This window comes from Oncorhynchus mykiss, chromosome 24 (assembly GCF_057628025.1).
Source record: "Oncorhynchus mykiss isolate SJ-2025 chromosome 24, ASM5762802v1, whole genome shotgun sequence".
Lineage (NCBI taxonomy): Eukaryota > Metazoa > Chordata > Actinopteri > Salmoniformes > Salmonidae > Oncorhynchus > Oncorhynchus mykiss.
In genome coordinates, this window is record NC_143045.1 from 21189288 (window position 1) to 21208514 (window position 19227).

The 19227-nt window shown below is 44.2% G+C and overlaps 1 protein-coding gene across 7 annotated transcripts in view; it reads left to right on the forward strand.

Moving 5' to 3' along the window:
- Positions 1-1477: 1477 nt before the first annotated feature.
- Positions 1478-19227, forward strand: part of LOC110503971 (roundabout homolog 2) — a 63640-nt gene continuing 45890 nt past the window's right edge. For 5 of the 7 annotated variants that reach the window (XM_090219137.1, XM_090219138.1, XM_090219141.1 and 2 more), the window contains exon 1: positions 1570-2092. In XM_090219137.1, coding sequence (XP_090075263.1) covers positions 2014-2092 — 79 coding nt within the window. In that variant the 5' untranslated portion in view covers positions 1570-2013. Of the gene's footprint in view, positions 2093-19227 lie in introns of all 7 variants that reach the window. The other 2 variants (XM_021582664.3, XM_036961462.2) reach the window with 2 other exon arrangements.

The window sequence follows — 19227 nt, forward strand, 5'->3', positions numbered from 1 at the left end:
CTTGTCTCTGGATTGGGTTTCCAGGTTATGGTATGGAGACAGACGATGATCTGAGAGACGTGAGATCAGGGTTCAGGGTGGACAGCTGAATCTCACATTCTTTACCGGAGTCAAACTCACTAGCATGTCCCACCATCTGTACCCCGCCACACTTTCCCCACCATCCACATACTCCACCCCATGCAGAGGGATCAATTGACTTTAAACATAGCTTGGGACCATTGGATATTACAATTAACAACATTATTTTATCATAAATCGAAAATACATCAATGTCCTTACCTAAATGCACATGGCTGAATTCCATGAAAACAACAACTGCTCTCAGGTAAAAATACATAAATATAAACATTTATATACATGATATACATTATATACAAAGGCACAAAAAGTAATGTGTTTATTTTGACTGCATCATGAGTGAAATCCCTAAGAATTGGGCATGAGTGCATGGATAACCTCCAACACCTGAAGAGACAGTGTCCACTATTGCCATTTGTTGTTGTTTAAATATTGACTGACACCCAATGATGCCACTAAGATTCTTGATGAGATGTTTCCATTTGCTCTGTTTAGCTTTGTAGACTTTGATAAGGTCCACGCTTCCATTGGAGCTGGGGGTTAATGCTGTTGTGGCCGGGACAGGTGTCTGGACCACTTCTGTTGCCCAATTTCCAGCCCAATTCAGGGGGACAAAGGGAGAGTAGGCGCCTGGCAGTCCATGAGCACTCTCCATCATGTTGGGCTCTCAGTAAGAGACATGGAGACAATGCATTGAGAGGGCAGGGGGCAGGGGCACACAGAGGCTGGGGTGGAGGCAGAGAAATGGAGCCTGCCCTGGGGAGCAGGGTGTCCTTCTCCCCAGAGAGTACAGGCACCAGAGGCTGTGTGAGAGGCAGATTGCAGATCAATGAGAGAGAGGAGGAGTGGGTGTGAACCGGCATCTGTTTAATAAATCACTATGGAATCTGGGGTCTGTGGAGGCTCGGTGGCAGACAGGGTTAAAGGGCTGAGCTGCTCTGGACTGTGGATCACAGTGGAAGGCTATCTTCATCATCATCAGCAGTACTGTAGCAGCAGCAGAATATCATTATCCTTTATCATCATCATTATGATTAGAATTCTCTTCAACAGGAGGAGAAGCAGAGATAACTTAGTAAATTATTAAAGTCACAACCATAATAATCCTCATCATTATCCCCTTGATTACAGTTCTGTTGGTCAATAACAACATATGCCCTCTGTGATGTAGTTTTCATCAATTTGTGTTAGCCTACTTAAAGGCAACACATTACATTAATCATTTCAGCCAATTGACAGGCTAGGATTATGTTTATTGAATTACCTATAATTGCTTTGCCATACGATGTTAGGCCCATATGAGTTGGGGAAACTGACACCTGCAATTACTGTAAAGATTGACATGGCCGAAACACAGACCTTTAGGTTGTGAATCATCTCACGGTCATCTAGCCATGCGTAGCGCAGCAGAGGGATTTGAAGTGGCAAGGTCAGAGCCTGCACAGATGTCGCTCCTGTCTCTTTAAGAATACATCCTCGCATTTGTAGCTGAGAGCTGTGTACGCAGTTGATTCAGCATGTGCCATTCGTAAAGTGGTGGTCTGTTATTCCAGGCACACATACAGAGATGCGAGCGGGAGCGCAACTTCTCCGACGAAGCTGTCTTGTTTATATTTTATAGATCAATATATTTACGTATCGATTTCTTGTTTTGCTGAGGACGTTTCGCTACAATATGATTTCATTATGATTTTGCGTGCATAATGTGCGGGGCGAAGTGATGCGGCGATGTATTTCTTCGGGCAAAATTGCCACGGGGTCCGGAGAGCTGTTTTCAAATAAGTTCTGTGTGGACATTTTAACCGTTAGAAAAAACATCAGCTGAGCTTGTAGTAAGCACTGTAATTGTTTACCTTTGATACATTTGGATACTGAATGTGACTGAGGGTTGAAAACCAGTTTGGACATAGGCCGACCTGTCACAAGGCAAAAATGACCAACTACAAGAATATGGAGACACATACCACGCATGTCTTGCTATTGGCGGTATCAATCATCTGTACCGCCTTGGGTAAGAGAGAAACTACAATATGAACTATTCCATCTTTTCAACTTTTACGTGTAGCCGATGCATCAAGTACATGTAACTGCCAAAATAAAGGAAACACTTGCGTAAACTAGGTTTACAAGATACATTGAAAGTAGGTGCTTCCACACAAGTTTGGTTCTTGAGTTAATTAAGCAATTAACATCCCAGCATGCTTAGGGTCGTGTATTAAAATGCCAGTTGCCCATTATTTTGTCTACCATGGCTAGAAGAGATCTGAAACAGGTTCTCAAAGGAGCATAGGGGGGTTTAGTGTGTGTGTGACCAGATCTCAACCCAATTGAACACTTATGGAAGATTCTGGAGTGGCCCTTGAGGCAGTGTTTTCCAACATCATCAACAAAACACCAAATTATGGAATTTATTGTGGCTGAATGTTTTTGCATCCTTCCAATAGAGTTCTAGACACTTGTAGAATCTATGCCAAGGCGCATTGTTCTGGCGGCTTGTGATGTCCCAGCACCCTATTAAGACACTATGTTGATGTTTCCTTTATTTTGGCAGTTACCTGTAGGCTAGGCTAAGGAACAATGTTTTGATTGGGATTCATATTCAATGAAAAGTAATGCAAGCTGTTGATTTGTCTTTATTTTTGTTTTACATTATATTTATCATTTTAAAAGGCTATATCACAAGGATATGCATCACAAGGTTATGCAAATCACTGTATTACACTGCTTTTATCCAAAACATAGCTCTGTAGTGTGGAGTGTATGGAATCACATTTGATTTTAAAACATTATTGTGAGTTATTTTTCATGAGTCAAAATACTTTTTAATTTTTAAATGGAACATTCAATATATTGTAAAGTCCTAAACATATTGAGAGGAAAACAGTAATTAGACAAAATGTTAAAGTTGTAAACTAAAACTAATCTAAAGTTATTGCAAGCCAAAAATAAATTATATCAATGATAAAAAAGGAAACAGAAAAATTATTTTTCTTTGCAATTGAATATGTTCATGGCACTAGCTAGGTTTCCATTCAATTGGAGACAGATGTTCATGTGAATATTTTAAAATATGCATAAAAACAATGGCACATTTTCCCAGCAGAGATGTTTCCATCAAATTGACTTGTTGCAGATAAAAGGCTGTGTGTGATGACGTAGTGCACATAAAAATACATTTTGCCGTTAAATTCCCATGTACAGAATAACAAATAAGTTAGATGGGTCTCCATCAGGTTTTGGCACATGCGCTTTAAAGCTAATTTATCCTTGCTCTTGTAATATAGTACGGAGGGTGTGATGCAATTGTGCATCCTCCGAAGGCTTGTGGCGACCAAATTGAGCTCCGTTCCGCATCGCCATTTCTATCCAAATTTTGTAACAACGTATAGCTAGCTACACATTGACATGATTGGGTGACGGTAGGTGGGGACGGGAGGTCCTGTATAACACAAACTCACTTCCTTGACAACAGCTCAGCAAAGTACAAGAAGTATGAATGCTCTGACTTCTGCGGAGGCTGCATCAAAGTAAATGCGGTATTTAATTTTTTTTAACCAGGCAAGTCAGTTAAGAACAAATTCTTATTTAGAATGACGTCCTACCCCGGCCAAACCCTAACGACACTGGGCCAATTGTGCGCCGCCCTATGGGACTCTCAATCACGGCCGGTTGTGATACAGCCTGGAATCAAACCAGGGTCTGTAGTGACGCCTCTAGCACTTAGATGCAGTGCCTTAGACTGCTGTGCCACCCGGTAGCCCACTCAGGCTTGTAGTAATTATTTTGGTCCGACATGTACTTTACTCACATAAAAAGGTTGGATGGAAACCTGGTTACCTACAAGCAATCTTCTCTGCTTTGTTTGCAACTTTTCCTCACCCATGCTTGCATTTCTCAAGCTCTTCAAATCACATTTCTAAGGTTACAATATTTCTTTCCCCAGCGCTTTAATTTTTTAATTTCTCTGTTGGGTTTAGAAGGGAGCGAACTAAATTGGTTACTGTTGGTCAATACATTTTGGAGTGAGAGTTCAGCAACCACTCCCACAGAACGCATCATCAACGCTGTCATCCTCTACCAAGCTACATCACTTGCAGTACTGCGGAACAGTAGTGCTCCGCAAGCGGGAGTGAAAGACACTGCCCAGGTGTCGTACTGTCGGCTTGCAGAGCATATGTCGTGTTTAAGACAACTGGGAATAAAAATAAATAATGTTTTCAACTCAGAATTCGAGGTTGTAAACTCTGACTTTCCAACCTGAAGATCACTGATGTCTTGATTTTACCTAGTTTTTTGTGTGTTCCCAGTTGCTCCAATACCCCCCCCCCCCATTGAGCACTAGACTCTATGTATCACTGTAGCATCCAGATGGTCACTACTAATATTACAAGCTATTTCTCATGTAGGCTGCCATCCTGCTCAAAATAAAATCAAGTGGGATGGAACAAATTGGCCATAGCTACTGCAGGTGACATGTGACCATACAGCTGAGCAGAGTGTAGGAGGGCGGGTCCAAGGTGTGAGAAGTGTGCAGAAGGGCATGAGACAAAAGAATGTGTAGTATTGGGGAAAGTAATGGAATGTGTTAATTGTAGGGGTGCCCATGGAGCTGGGGATCAGAAATGTCCCGTGCGAGAGAGGCAGGTTTAGGTTTCCAGTGTTTGAGTAGTGCAGAAGTTGTCATATACAGAGGCAGTGAAGATGGGTTAAGGGGGAGGAGTGGTGAGAGTAGTAGTGATATACCAGTACAGGGGGATAGGCCAAAAAGTGATATATGTTTAATTAAGATTGGATTTATAGCAATGGTTATCAACTGTACTGCAGGGATGGAACGGAAGTCGCAGAAAATTGAGGTTGAGATGGCAGCTGCAGAGAGGTATTTAGGTGTGCGAGACTTGACATCAGAAGAGTTACAGGGTGTGTTAAGTGGTGATGGCATGAGGTAGGAATAAATACATTTAAAAAGTGGAGTAGGGTGGTGTTCATTTTATTTTATATAATTTTGAAATTAGTGAGTGTAGTGTTAGATGGTAGGGTATTAATTTAGTAAATGTTTTTATTTTTCAAGCAAAGTATAAGGGAGTTGTACTCCAGTCTAGTAGGTGGCGGTAATGTAACAAATTGGATGCCAACCGCCGTTAAACCTCATAGAAGAAGACCATACAGCTGCCCAGTGGGAAGCACCTCGATGCATCACCGGTGCACTGGTCATTCATACTGTCTCGACGTGCTTCCTGTGAGCAGAAACGTTAGCTAAATAATTGGCATGTTACAGTGAAATACATGGTGATCAATTTTACAAGTGAATTATCCCTTTGCCTTGATGACAGCTTTGCACACTCTTGGCATTCTCTCAACCAGCTTCATGAGGTAGTCACCTGGAATGCATTTCAATTAGCAGGTGTGCCTTCTTAAAAGTTAATTTGTGGAATATATTTCCTCCTTAATGCATTTCAGTGTTGTTACAAGGTAGGGCGGTATACAGAAGATAGCCCTATTCTAGAGGATAGCCCTGGTCTAGAGTCCAAATTTGAGATTTTTGGTTCCAACCGCCTTGTCTTTGAGAGACACAATGTGGGTGAACAGATTATCTCCACATGTGTATTTCCCACTGTAAAGCATGGAGGAGGAGGTGTTATGGTGTGGGGGTGCTTTGCTGGTGACTTTGTCTGATTTATTTAGAATTCAAGGCACACTTAACTAGCATGGCTACCACAGCGTTCTGCAGCGATACGCCATCCCATCTGGTTTGGGCTTAGTGGGACTATCATTTGTTTTTCAACATGACAATGACTCAACACACCTCCAGGCTGTGCTGTGTAAGGGCTATTTGACCAAGAAGGAGAGTGATGGAGTGCTGCATCAGATGACCTTTCATCCATAATCCCCTGACCTCAACCAAATCAAGATAGTTTGGGATGAGTCGGACCGCAGACTTAAGGAAAAGCAGCCAACAAGTGCTCAGCATATGTGGGAACTCCTTCAAGACTGTTGGAAAAGCATTCAAGGTGAAGCTGGTTGATAGAATGCGTGTGCAAAGAGTGTGCAAAGCTGTCATCAAGGTAAAGGGTGACTATTTGAAGAATCTCAAATGTAAAATATATTTTGATTTGTTTAACACTTTTTTGGTTACTACATGTTTCCATATGTGTTATTTCATAGTTTTGATGTCTTCACTATTATTCTACAATGTATAAAATATTAAAATGTAAGAAAAATCCTTGAATGAGTAGGTGTTCTAAAACTTTTGACCGGTATTGTAGTTTGTTTTAGGCTTTCAATACTTTTGATTCATTTTTGTTTACAATATTTGTTTCCTCAATACTTTTTGAACACTATATTTATTTATTTTCATTTAAAAATCTTAATCTTTATCATTTAAAAAAGTTTTGTGACTCATGAAAAATCACTTACAATTCTTTCTTTAATCAAATGTGATGCAATAGGCGTGTGTGTGTGTGCATGCTTTCATGCATTTGTGCGTGCCTGTGTGTAATTGACATTCTATCCCCCAGACACCCCTCCCAACAAACTCTTTTTAAGTCGCTGTCAGATCACACTGGTGCCATATGGTATGAAGTGTATTGAGTGAGAGGCTTCACACATCTTGAGTTTTATTATGCATGTTTCCACCAGAAGTATTGTGTTGACACTGACAGGGACTCACATCAGCCTCATAGGACATCAATGCAGCTGCCTGAGTCACTGTGAGCATCTATGTCATAGGCTACTGTATGACCTCACGAATTCCTATGATCCTTTGAGAGACTGGCAGTCCTATGATGAAAGGATAAGTACTATAATATTGGAAAATAATGACCCTGAGACAGGATGATTGATGTCAAAAACATGAACTACTCGGGTACAATTGAAACCACAGTCATGTTTTTTTTAAACAAGCTTTTACTTTAAAGACACAAATGATAGACACTTGTGTACTACAGGGGTGCATGTAAGACAATGATGCATCATCATGTTAGCAGCAGTGGTCTTGGTTGACTTTGGTCTCCACTTTTAGAGTCAGTCTCTGAAAACAGTACTACCTTACTTTATTGTGAGAACAGGGCTGTTAATGCATGGTCTCCATTCTCTCTCTGGTGTCCATCAACACGCCAATACTTTCCTAAATTGTTTTTGAACTTGAGTGTTGCATGTGTCCTCCTAAGTCTCTGTTTGATTGCGTGAAAAAGAGGGATCCTCCACAAATTGCATTCGATTGAAGGCAGATTGAGCAAGACAGAGTTGCCAGAGCTAACAACTTAACATATTGATTGCAGTCTCAGCACTTAACTTGCCTCACCAGAGTGTTTCACACGCACAGACTGATCAATCTGATTCAGGTTGGAATTAAATTGTTTTACTCCATGTATCGACAAATCACTGCTATTTCAATGAAGTTAAGTTGAATAAATTCAGAGCACTTGTTGTGCTTGGAGTTATACTAATCCAATGCTAAACACCTTTCTGAAGGCGACAGTTAATGAAATAGCCAACAGAGATATCTGTCCAAATCCTCCTCCGCCTGGTTACTTAGCTAGTGAAACATCATGGCTGCAGGTTCACCCAAAGCCTCTCAGAGCTGCACTTAATGAAAATGGTCTCTGGTCTGGATGATGAAACCACAAGAACAGTGTCTGCTCACAGCCTACTACTGTAGTACACAGCCTGGCTTGAGTCATATCACTGAATAATGTTCTGCTTCTGGGACATGCTGATGACATCACTGAGATGAGTCATGGGCAGTAAGGGCCTGGCAGTTGCCCTATCTCAGATGGGAACTATATGAGACTGTAGCACACACACAGACCACTTGACTTTTTCCACATTTTGTTACATTACAACCTTGTTCTAAAATTGATTAAATACACCCCCCCCCCACCCCCCCATGACAAAGCAAAGATAAGTTTATATATTTTTTTGCACATTTATTTTAAAAAATAAAACAGAAATCCCTTATTTACATAAGTAATCAGACCCTTTGCTATTAGACTCAGGTGCATCCTGGCACCATCCCTACAGTGAAGCATGGTGGTGGCAGCATCATGCTGTGGGGATGTTTTTCAGCGGCAGGGACTGGGACACTAGTCAGGATCGAGCGATGGGTGAAGGGAGCAAAGTACAGAGAGATCCTTGATGAAAACTTGCTCCAGAGCGCTCAGGAACTCAGACTGAGGCGAAGCACACAGCCAAGACAACGCAGGAGTGGCTTCGGGACAAGTTTCTAAATGTCCTTGAGTGGCCCAGCCAGAGCCCAGACTTGAACCTGATCGAACATCTCTGGAGAGACCTGAAAATAGCTGTGCAGTGACATTCCCCATCCAACCTGACAGAACTTTATAAAGGATCTGCAGAGAGTAATGGGATAAACTCCCCAAATACAGGTGTGCCAAGCTTGTAGCGTCAAACACAAGAAGAAACGAGGCTGTAATCACGGCCTAAGGTGCTTCAGCAAAGTACTGAGTAAAGGGTCTAAATACTTATGTAAATATAATATTAAAGTTTTTTTTATTTGTAATACATTTGCAAAATTTCTAAAAACCTGATTTTTGCTTTGTCATTATGGGGTGTTGTGTGTAGATGGATACAAAAAAAAGACATATTTAGAATTAGGCTGTAAAGTAGCAAAATGTGGACAAAGTCAAGAGCGTCTGAATACTTTCCGAATGCACTGTAACATACGAGTCAATGGAACACTACAAGTTTAAGACTGAGAACATTACTTGAGTCTGCCCTTCAAAGACCATTTGACATCGTGCCAAGAGTAACCAAACTTTTTTCCTTATGACTCTCGAATGCTTCTCAAGGGCTTTTGGGTCCATTGCATTATGTAAATGATACAAGAAGTGAAATCTTAATGAATAAATCTCAGTGGATAGCAACCAGCCCCCAAGGTAAGCAGCCCCTACAAATTTGTGTGGTGGTGGCCAAATGTATCCTTGTTTGCCAGCTACATTATTACCCAACAGGTACACTCTGTCTCTCCTGATTTTTGTATACTGCGAAAAATATAGGAAACAGGGTCTGGGGTGTAGCATCTCTGTTTTGAGGAGTGTTGTGTTCCCAGCGCCGACCTAGAGGGGTACTCTTACCCTGGACAACAACAGGATTTGAAGTGAAGCAGGACGTAGTTCTCCCTCTGGTTTTGTTGTTTTCACACCATGTTAGCATGACGGGGGTACACTTTTGCCCTTGGGGAAGAAAGACACTGACGCATGCTTAATATTTGTAAATATTAATTAATGAAAGAAGCCCAATTACGTAATGTCATAGCTAGCAGCCATAGGCCAAATATAGCCTTGATCAACAGGGCTGTAAAGATGGGGCTTGATCTTCCCCTAAGCTATTCTCCTGCTAACTCTGCCTGCTTAGTAAGACAGAAGTGTATGAGAAGCCATGAGCCAATATGTGGGTGGGTGTCTGAAGTTGCAATTAGGGCCAATTCAATAGCTTGTCTATCAGATAGTGCTTGGCCTATTTTGCTGTCACTCTCTGACAGGGCTTGGTTGCTTGCTCTGCTGTGGATGTTTCATGTTCTCCATGAATAGCTTTTACTATCTTAATAAATCTACAGTGTATGATGATGGATGTTATTTAGACTTATCATCCTTGCGTAATGAGTTAAACATTATCTATAAAATGATTAGCTCTTTGGACTCCGTCTCACAGTATGCGAGTTGTAGATGTAAATGGTATTGTAGTTGTGTTACTACATCAAGGTTAGTGCTTTATTAACCTAACGAGGGGAGAGAATGTCAGCTTCATTCTGGAAATCTGCACAACATCTATCTCATGAGGTATGACCATAACAGGAGCTAGCTATTTGCTTTACGTTTCTTTCCTACCAGAGAAACAGGAAACTTTACAGTGCTCCAGACAGATTCTCTGTTACTCTGTACACAACCTTCACTGCTGCGTGGAGATATCCTTGATAGGCTGGTAGAGAGTGATCACCTTGTTTGAGGCCAACAGCCTCTCATTCAATAGGCCCCTCCCTCTGGAAGACACTTCAAGGTTGCCCACAATTCAGTCTTATGGACAATCCAGACTCCTGCTCTGGCATTTGATAGCGCTGGAAGCTTCTTCTGTGTGGCGTGTGTTGAGTGAAGGAATAGTCTGATTGTGAAGTGGGTGTATGTACATTATTTCTCCAGTGTGTAGTATTACAATAATGACACAAACCTTATATAACTACTTATTGGATCAACACAGATGGGAGCATTTTGTGACATAGCACAGATTTAAGATTTAGCTCTGTTCTGTGTTTATTCATTTATGTGGACATTTGGATTCAGGAACATGCCCTTCCCTTAGCTGTTCACCCTTAGTGTGTTTTATTTTGTTAGTTCATTTGGAAACAAGGATTGACCTAGAATTATAATTTGGGGCAAATCAAGTCACACCAAAGCATTTTTAAGAATTCCATATGCACATTGAACCCTCTGAGGACCCACCATGCTATTTATTTCATGTGGTTGAATGCTATCCAGGCCAAATGGGCCATAAGTATTAGCTGAATGTTTGTACCGCTTTATAAAAGCCTCCAATATCGTCAAATACGTGTTTTTCTCTGTCACAAACATGGTTGGTTGCTCATGTTTCTCTCTTTGAAAGGTGCACTCAACTGCCACCCACAATCTTCTTGTCATAAACCAAACATAGCCTGATTACACATCAAAGCAGCCTTACAACGTGACCCAAATTAACTACCCTCCAGTGCATGACTCCCTGTCTTCACTGAAAGATCCCATGGCACTTATCGTAAGAGTAGGGATGTTAACCCTGGTGTCCTGGCTAAATTCCCAATCTGGCCCTCATACCATCATGGCCACCTAATCATCCCCAGCTTCCAATTGGCTCATTCATCCCCCTCCTCTCCCCTGTAACAATTCCCCAGGTTGTTGCTGTGAATGATAATGTGTTCTCAGTCAACTTACCTGGTAAAATAAGGGTTCAATAAAAAAATGGAAATACTTTATTACATTGACTGAAATAGTACTCATACAACTATGTCATGTTTCAAAAGGATTTCTTTATCCAGATGAAGGGTACTGCTATGGGATCCCCGATGGCTCCTAACTATGCAAATATGTATGTGCGCTACATGGAGAAACAGTCAATTCTCAATCCTCTCAGAAATGATTTGGACACTGTACATTGATGATATTTTAGTTCTATGGAGGTGTGATGCAGAACAGATGTCATGTTGTCTTGTCTCTGTCCTTTCCCTTCACCCTGTCTCCCTCTGCTGGTCGTGTCAGGTTACCTTTTCTCCCCTTCTTTCCCCCAGCTGTTCCCTGTCTCCTCCTAACTACCCATTCACCCCGTTCCCCACCTGTTCCCTTTTTTCCCTCTGATTAGGTCCCTATATCTCTCTCTGTTTCTGCTCCTGTCCTTGTCGGATTCTTGTTTGTTTGTGTCATTCATGCCTGAACCAGACTGTCGTCATGTTTGCTGTAACCTTGTCCTGTCCTGTCGGAATCTGCCGGTCTATCTGAGCCTACCTATGTTTTGTTATTAAAGAAGCTCTGTTTAAGTTAGTTCGCTTTTGGGTCCTCATTCACTCACCATAACAGAAGAATCCGACCAAGAATGGACCCAGCGACTTCGGATCCTCTCCACTCAGCCGTCGGGATCCAGGGAGCGATGCTAGGCAGACACGAGCAGGAAGTGTCTGCTGCTCGACATGCCGTTGAGACCCTGGCCACCCAAGTCTCCAACCTCACAGAACAGGTTCACCATCTCCGCCTCGATCCACCGGCCACTTCCAGGGCTTTCGAATCTCCGGAGCCCAGAATCAATAACCCGCCGTGTTACTCTGGGGAGCCCACTGAATGCCGCTCGTTCCTCACCCAGTGTGATATTGTGTTTTCTCTCCAGCCCAACACTTACTCCAGGAGCACTGCTCGTGTCGCCTACGTCATATCTCTCCTTATTGGACGGGCTCGTGAGTGGGGCACGGCAATCTGGGAGGCAAGGGCTGAGTGTACTAACCAGTATCAGGACTTTAAGGAGGAGATGATACGGGTTTTTGATCGATCTGTTTTTGGGGAGGAGGCTTCCAGGGCCCTGTCTTCCCTATGTCAAGGTAATCGATCCATAACAGACTACTCTATTGAGTTTCGCACTCTTGCTGCCTCCAGTGGCTGGAACGAGCCGGCTTTGCTCGCTCGTTTTCTGGAGGGTCTCCGCGCAGAGGTAAAGGATGAGATTCTCTCCCGGGAGGTCCCTTCCAGCGTGGATTCCCTGATTGAACTCGCTATTCGCATTGAGCGACGGGTTGATCTGCGTCACCGAGCTCGTGGAAAGGAGCTCGCGTTCTCCGTTGCCCCCCTCTCCGCATCACTACCATCTTCCTCTGCCGGCTCGGGAGCTGAGCCTATGCAGCTGGGAGGTATCCGCATCTCGACTAAGGAGAGGGAACGGAGAATCACCAACCGCCTCTGTCTCTATTGCGGTTCTGCTGGTCATTTTGTCACTTCATGTCCAGTAAAAGCCAGAGCTCATCAGTAAGCGGAGGGCTACTGGTGAGCGCTACTACTCCTGTCTCTCCTTCAAGATCCTGCAGGGAGCCAGGTTTTTCACTAAGTTGGACCTTCGTAACGCTTACCATCTCGTGCGCATCAGGGAGGGGGACGAGTGGAAGACGGCGTTTAACACTCCGTTAGGGCACTTTGAATACCGGGTTCTTCCTTTCGGCCTCGCTAACGCTCCAGCTGTCTTTCAGGCATTAGTCAATGATGTCCTGAGAGACATGCTGAACATCTTTGTTTTCGTTTACCTTGACGATATCCTGATTTTTTCACCGTCACTCCAGATTCATGTTCAGCACGTTCGACGTGTCCTCCAGCGCCTTTTAGAGAATTGTCTTTTTGTGAAGGCTGAGAAGTGCACTTTTCATGCCTCCTCCGTCACATTTCTCGGTTCTGTTATTTCCGCTGAAGGCATTAAGATGGATCCCGCTAAAGTCCAAGCTGTCATTGATTGGCCCGTCCCTAAGTCACGCGTCGAGCTGCAGCGCTTTCTCGGCTTCGCGAACTTCTATCGTCGTTTCATCCGTAATTTCGGTCAGGTGGCCGCTCCTCTCACAGCCCTTACTTCTGTCAAGACGTGCTTTAAGTGGTCCGTTTCCGCCCAGGGAGCTTTTGATCTCCTCAAGAATCGTTTTACATCCGCTCCTATCCTTGTTACACCTGACGTCTCTAGACAGTTCGTTGTCGAGGTTGACGCGTCAGAGGTGGGCGTGGGAGCCATTCTTTCTCAGCGCTCCCTCTCTGACGACAAGGTCCACCCATGCGCGTATTTTTCTCATCGCCTGTCGCCGTCGGAACGTAACTATGATGTGGGTAACCGCGAACTGCTCGCCATCCGGTTAGCCCTAGGCGAATGGCGACAGTGGTTGGAGGGGGCGACCGTTCCTTTTGTCGTTTGGACTGACCATAGGAACCTTGAGTACATCCGTTCTGCCAAACGACTTAATGCGCGTCAGGCGCGTTGGGCGCTGTTTTTCGCTCGTTTCGAGTTCGTGATTTCTTATCGTCCGGGCTCTAAGAACACCAAGCCTGATGCTTTGTCTCGTCTCTTCAGTTCTTCAGTAGCCTCCACTGACCCCGAGGGGATTCTCCCTGAGGGGCGTGTTGTCGGGTTGACTGTCTGGGGAATTGAGAGGCAGGTAAAACAAGCGCTCACTCACACTCCGTCGCCGCGCGCTTGTCCTAGGAACCTTCTTTTCGTTCCCGTTCCTACTCGTCTGGCCGTTCTTCAGTGGGCTCACTCTGCCAAGTTAGCCGGCCACCCTGGCGTTCGGGGTACGCTTGCTTCCATTCGCCAGCGTTTTTGGTGGCCCACCCGGGAGCATGACACGCGTCGTTTCGTGGCTGCTTGTTCGGTCTGCGCGCAGACTAAGTCCGGTAACTCTCCTCCTGCCGGCCGTCTCAGGCCGCTTCCTATTCCCTCTCGACCGTGGTCTCACATCGCCTTAGATTTTGTCACCGGACTGCCTTCGTCAGCGGGGAAGACTGTTATTCTTACGGTTGTCGATAGGTTCTCTAAGGCGGCCCATTTCATTCCCCTTGCTAAGCTTCCTTCTGCTAAAGAGACGGCACAAATCATCATCGAGAATGTTTTCAGAATTCATGGCCTTCCGTCAGACGTCGTTTCGGACAGAGGTCCGCAATTCACGTCTCAATTTTGGAGGGAGTTTTGCCGTTTGATTGGGGCTTCCGTCAGTCTCTCTTCCGGCTTTCACCCCCAGTCTAACGGTCAAGCAGAACGGGCCAATCAGACTATTGGTCGCATCTTACGCAGTCTTTCTTTTCGCAACCCTGCGTCTTGGTCAGAACAGCTCCCCTGGGCAGAATACGCCCACAACTCGCTTCCTTCGTCTGCGACCGGGCTATCTCCTTTTCAGAGTAGCCTCGGGTACCAGCCTCCGCTGTTCTCATCTCAGTTCGCCGAGTCCAGCGTCCCCTCCGCTCAGGCTTTTGTCCAACGTTGCGAGCGCACCTGGAAGAGGGTCAGGTCTGCACTTTGCCGTTATAGGACGCAGACTGTGAGGGCTGCTAATAAGCGTAGAACTAAGAGTCCTAGATATTGTCGCGGTCAGAGAGTTTGGCTCTCCACTCAGAACCTTCCCCTTAAGACGGCTTCTCGCAAGTTGACCCCGCGGTTCATTGGTCCGTTCCGTATTTCTCGGGTCATTAATCCTGTCGCAGTTCGACTTCTTCTTCCGCGATACCTTCGTCGCGTCCACCCGGTCTTCCACGTCTCCTGCATTAAGCCCGTTCTTCGCGCCCCCGCTCGTCTTCCCCCCCCCCCCCCCATCCTTGTCGAGGGCGCACCCATCTACAGGGTCCGCAGGATTTTGGACATGCGTCCTCGGGGCCGTGGTCACCAGTACCTTGTCGATTGGGAGGGGTACGGTCCTGAGGAGAGGAGTTGGGTTCCCTCTCGGGACGTGCTGGACCGTGCGCTGAGCGAGGATTTCCTCCGTTGCCGCCAGGTTTCCTCCTCGAGTGCGCCAGGAGGCGCTCGGTGAGTGGGGGGGTACTGTCATGTTGTCTTGTCTCTGTCCTTTCCCTTCACCCTGTCTCCCTCTGCTGGTCGTGTCAGGTTACCTTTTCTCCCCTTCTTTCCCCCAGCTGTTCCCTGTCTCCTCCTAACTACCCATTCACCCCGTTCCCCACCTGTTCCCTTTTTTCCCTCTGATTAGGTCCCTATATCTCTCTCTGTTTCTGCTCCTGTCCTTGTCGGATTCTTGTTTGTTTGTGTCATTCATGCCTGAACCAGACTGTCGTCATGTTTGCTGTAACCTTGTCCTGTCCTGTCGGAATCTGCCGGTCTATCTGAGCCTACCTATGTTTTGTTATTAAAGAAGCTCTGTTTAAGTTAGTTCGCTTTTGGGTCCTCATTCACTCACCATAACAACAGATTTAGGCATTCCATGCTTTTCTGAACGCTGGTTCTGACAACCTGCGATTTACTTTACAATCTAACACATCAAATCAGTTTCCTTGATCTTTTGATTATTTGTGAGGTTAATGTTCTATACACAGATTTTTACAAGAAACCCACAGGCTGTATCAGTTTGTTGAAGGCTGATAGCTGTCGCCCTCATCCCTTGAAAAACAGTTTGCCCTACAGCCAGTTCTGTCGAATCAAAAGAATTAGCAAAAAATAATCACACTTCGACAGTAACATGGTTGCGATGCAACGACATTTCTATGAAAGGGGGTACAGAAATGGTCAGATCAATACTGCCATTGAGGAAATCCAAAACAAATCGAGACAAGATCTCTTTCAAGGACAGTTTCGCAAAAAGAACCATTCTTGCGTTCTCACTACACACTAAGTGCTCTGAACAAATTAAGGAAATCGTTCACAAACATTGACACATGATAAGATCTGATGACCATATCGGTAATGTGTTTTCGAAACCTCCCTTGGTTTTATTCTCGCGGGGCAGAAATCTCAGAGATCAATTGATAAACTCTGATTTACCACACCAAAATACGTCCGTCCGCACAACATCTCAAGTGTTCAATGAAATGGCACTTACAAATGTAGATCCTTCAAACACTCCCAAACAGGGAAACAGATCCCAATCAAAGGTGTTATTACATGCTCCACTAAGGCAGTTATTTATCTTATTTGTCCTTCTGGTAAAAATCATGTGAACTAAAAGTAAGAATCTCTGAGCATCGTAGCACCATTAGGTGCAAAAACTCGACGTACTCAGTTGCTGCCCACTTTTTGGAAGCAAACCACACGATTTTGTCCCTTCGTTATATCGGCATAGAACACATCACACTCCCTAGGAGAAGGGGGGCCTTTTACAATCTATTGTTAAAATGAGAGGCCGACCTGGATCTTTAATTTAAAGACCATCGATCCCTTCGGTCTCAACGTAGAGTTTGATCTGAAGCCATTCCTGTGAATTTTGCTATACATTGTAAATTATATTATGTTTTGTAGGCCTATGTGATGTAGCCTAATTGTATCTATGATCGTATGTTATACATTCATGCTTTTTATATGTACTGTTGATATTCTGATTATACACTGAAAATAAATATAAACGCAACATGCAACAATTTAAAAAATGTTACTGAGTTACAGTTCATATAAGGAAATGAGTCAATTGAAATAAATTCATTAGGCCCTAAATTATCGATTTCACATGACTGGGAATACAGATATGCATCTGTTGGTCACAGATACCTTAAAAAAAGGTTCAGAAAATCAGTCAGTATTTGGTGTGACCACCATTTGCCTCATGCAATGCAACAAATTTCCTTAGATTTGATCATGCTGTTAATTGTGGCCTGAGGAATGTTATCCCACTCCTGTGGGAAGCTGCTGGATATTGGCAGGAACTGGAACACGCTGTCAATTTAGAGCTTCCCAAACTTGCTCAATGGATGACATGTCTGGTGAGTAAGCAGGCCATGGAAGAACTGGGACATTTTCAGCTTCCAGGATTTGTGGACAGATTCTTGCAGCATGGGGCTTCGCATTATCATGCTGAAACATGAAGTGATGGCAGCAGATAAATTGCATGGCAATGGGCCTCGAGATCTCATCACGGTATCTCTGTGCATTCAAATTGCCATCGATAAAATACAATTGTGTTCATTGTCTGTAGCTTATGCCTGCTGATACCATAACCCCACTGCCACCATGGGGCACTCTGTTCACAACGTTGAGATCAGCAAACCGCTTGCCCACACGACGCCATATATGCGGTCTGCCATCTGCTCAGTACCGTTGAAACCGGTATTCATCCGTGAAGAGCACACTTCTACAGCATGCCGGTGGCCATGGAAGGTGAGCATTTGCCCACTGAAGTCGGTTACGACGCCGAACTGCAGTCAGGTCAAGACCCTGGTGATGACGACAGGCACGCAGATGAGCTTCTGACGGTTTCTGACAGTTTGTGCAGAAATTCTTTGGTTGTGCAAAGCCCACAGTTTCATCAGCAGTCCTGGTGGCTGGTCTCAAACTATCCCGCAGGTGAAGTAGCCAGATGTGGAGGTCCTGTGCTGGCGTGGTTACACGTGGTCTGCGGTTGTGAGGCCGGTTGGACGTACTGCCAAATTCTCTTAAATGACGTTGGAGGCGGCTTATGGTAGATAAATTCAGTTCTCTGTCAACAGCTCTGGTGGACATTCCTGCAGTCAGCATGCCAATTGCACGCTCCCTCAACTTGAGACATCTGTGGCATTGTGTTGTGTGACACAACTACACATTTTAATGGCCTTTTATTGTCCCCAGCACAAGGTGCACCTGATCATGCTGTTTAATTAGCTTCTTGATATGCCACACCTGTCAGGTGGATGGATTATATTTCCAAAGGTGATGTATGGAACATTTCTGGGATCTTTTATTTCAGCTCATGAAACATGGGACCGGCACTTTACATGTTGCATTTTATATTTTTGTTCAGTGTACGTCAAAGCATCTTCTGAGAGAACAGGTGTTGTGATGCCCTTGGTGCCACAGAGTTTGCATGGATCATACACTTGTCACAGGAGTTTGATTTTGTCACAGGATTGTGCTGCTTTTGGTTGTCACACAGCCAGATCAAGGTGTTTGCCTTTCAACTATGGCTGTGCTGTCTGCTATTCCCCAACAAAATTATAAAACACATAAGCTTTATGGCCTGGCCTGTTGCTCCTGCTATGATGTAAGTACCCATTAGCTCTCAGTAATCCCAGAGAATGGCATTATGGGAAAGCAGCAGAGACTCTCCTCTATTGTCTGATTTAACTTCTTGTGGGGGAACTCAGCCAAATATGCAGATCAAGTCCCAGCATCTGTGAACCATAGGGGAGATGAGACTGGTCATAACAACAACTCAGCTGGAATTGTATTAGAGTTGAAAAAGGGAAAGAGCGATGGAATGTGTCATGGTGAAGGCTGCAGAGAGATTCGAGAGTCGAGAGGGGAATAGTTTAAACTGTGCAATAATATTTTCAAATGTTTTTTGTCATTATGAAAGCAATGAGAGAGATTGAAGGTGCTACAGTTCATCTGATATTACAAACACTCATCCGCGTCCTGCATTAGTATTAGCTGCCCTCGTGTGTAACCTGTGGGTTTTAGCTGGTACAGCTACCGTGGTGGGATTGTTGTTTGGGTGTTTTCCTCAGGTTCATGGCATGTTGGTCAGTGTTTCTGAGTTCAGAGTAATTCCACAGTAACAGAATTACGCTGAGATTCCAATTTTTTTTCTTCTCACTTTAAAATGTATGCCAAACAACATAATCCTATCCACAAGGACTTCCACCAAAAATGTGACAAAAACACATTTACTTGAAGAACAGTGCAGATGCAAAGTTTGGTAACAGAATGACAGCACAAACAGCAAACCATATGGTTTGTTCAACTTCTCAATCAATTTTTGTTTGGTATACATTTTAAAAGTAACAAATCTGAGTTTCAGCGTAATTCCTTTACCTTGGAATTGCCTGTCATAAATAAAAACAAATCTGCTTACAGCTAAAAGCTTGGATTCGTCCACACGCCTCAGATGTAACTACTATAGTGTAGCAGCAAGCATGTATGTCAATAGGTTGCGGTATGCTCCTCCCCACCATACACTTCTGGTCATGAAGGTTTTCATTCCACAGGAGATTATAGACGGACCGC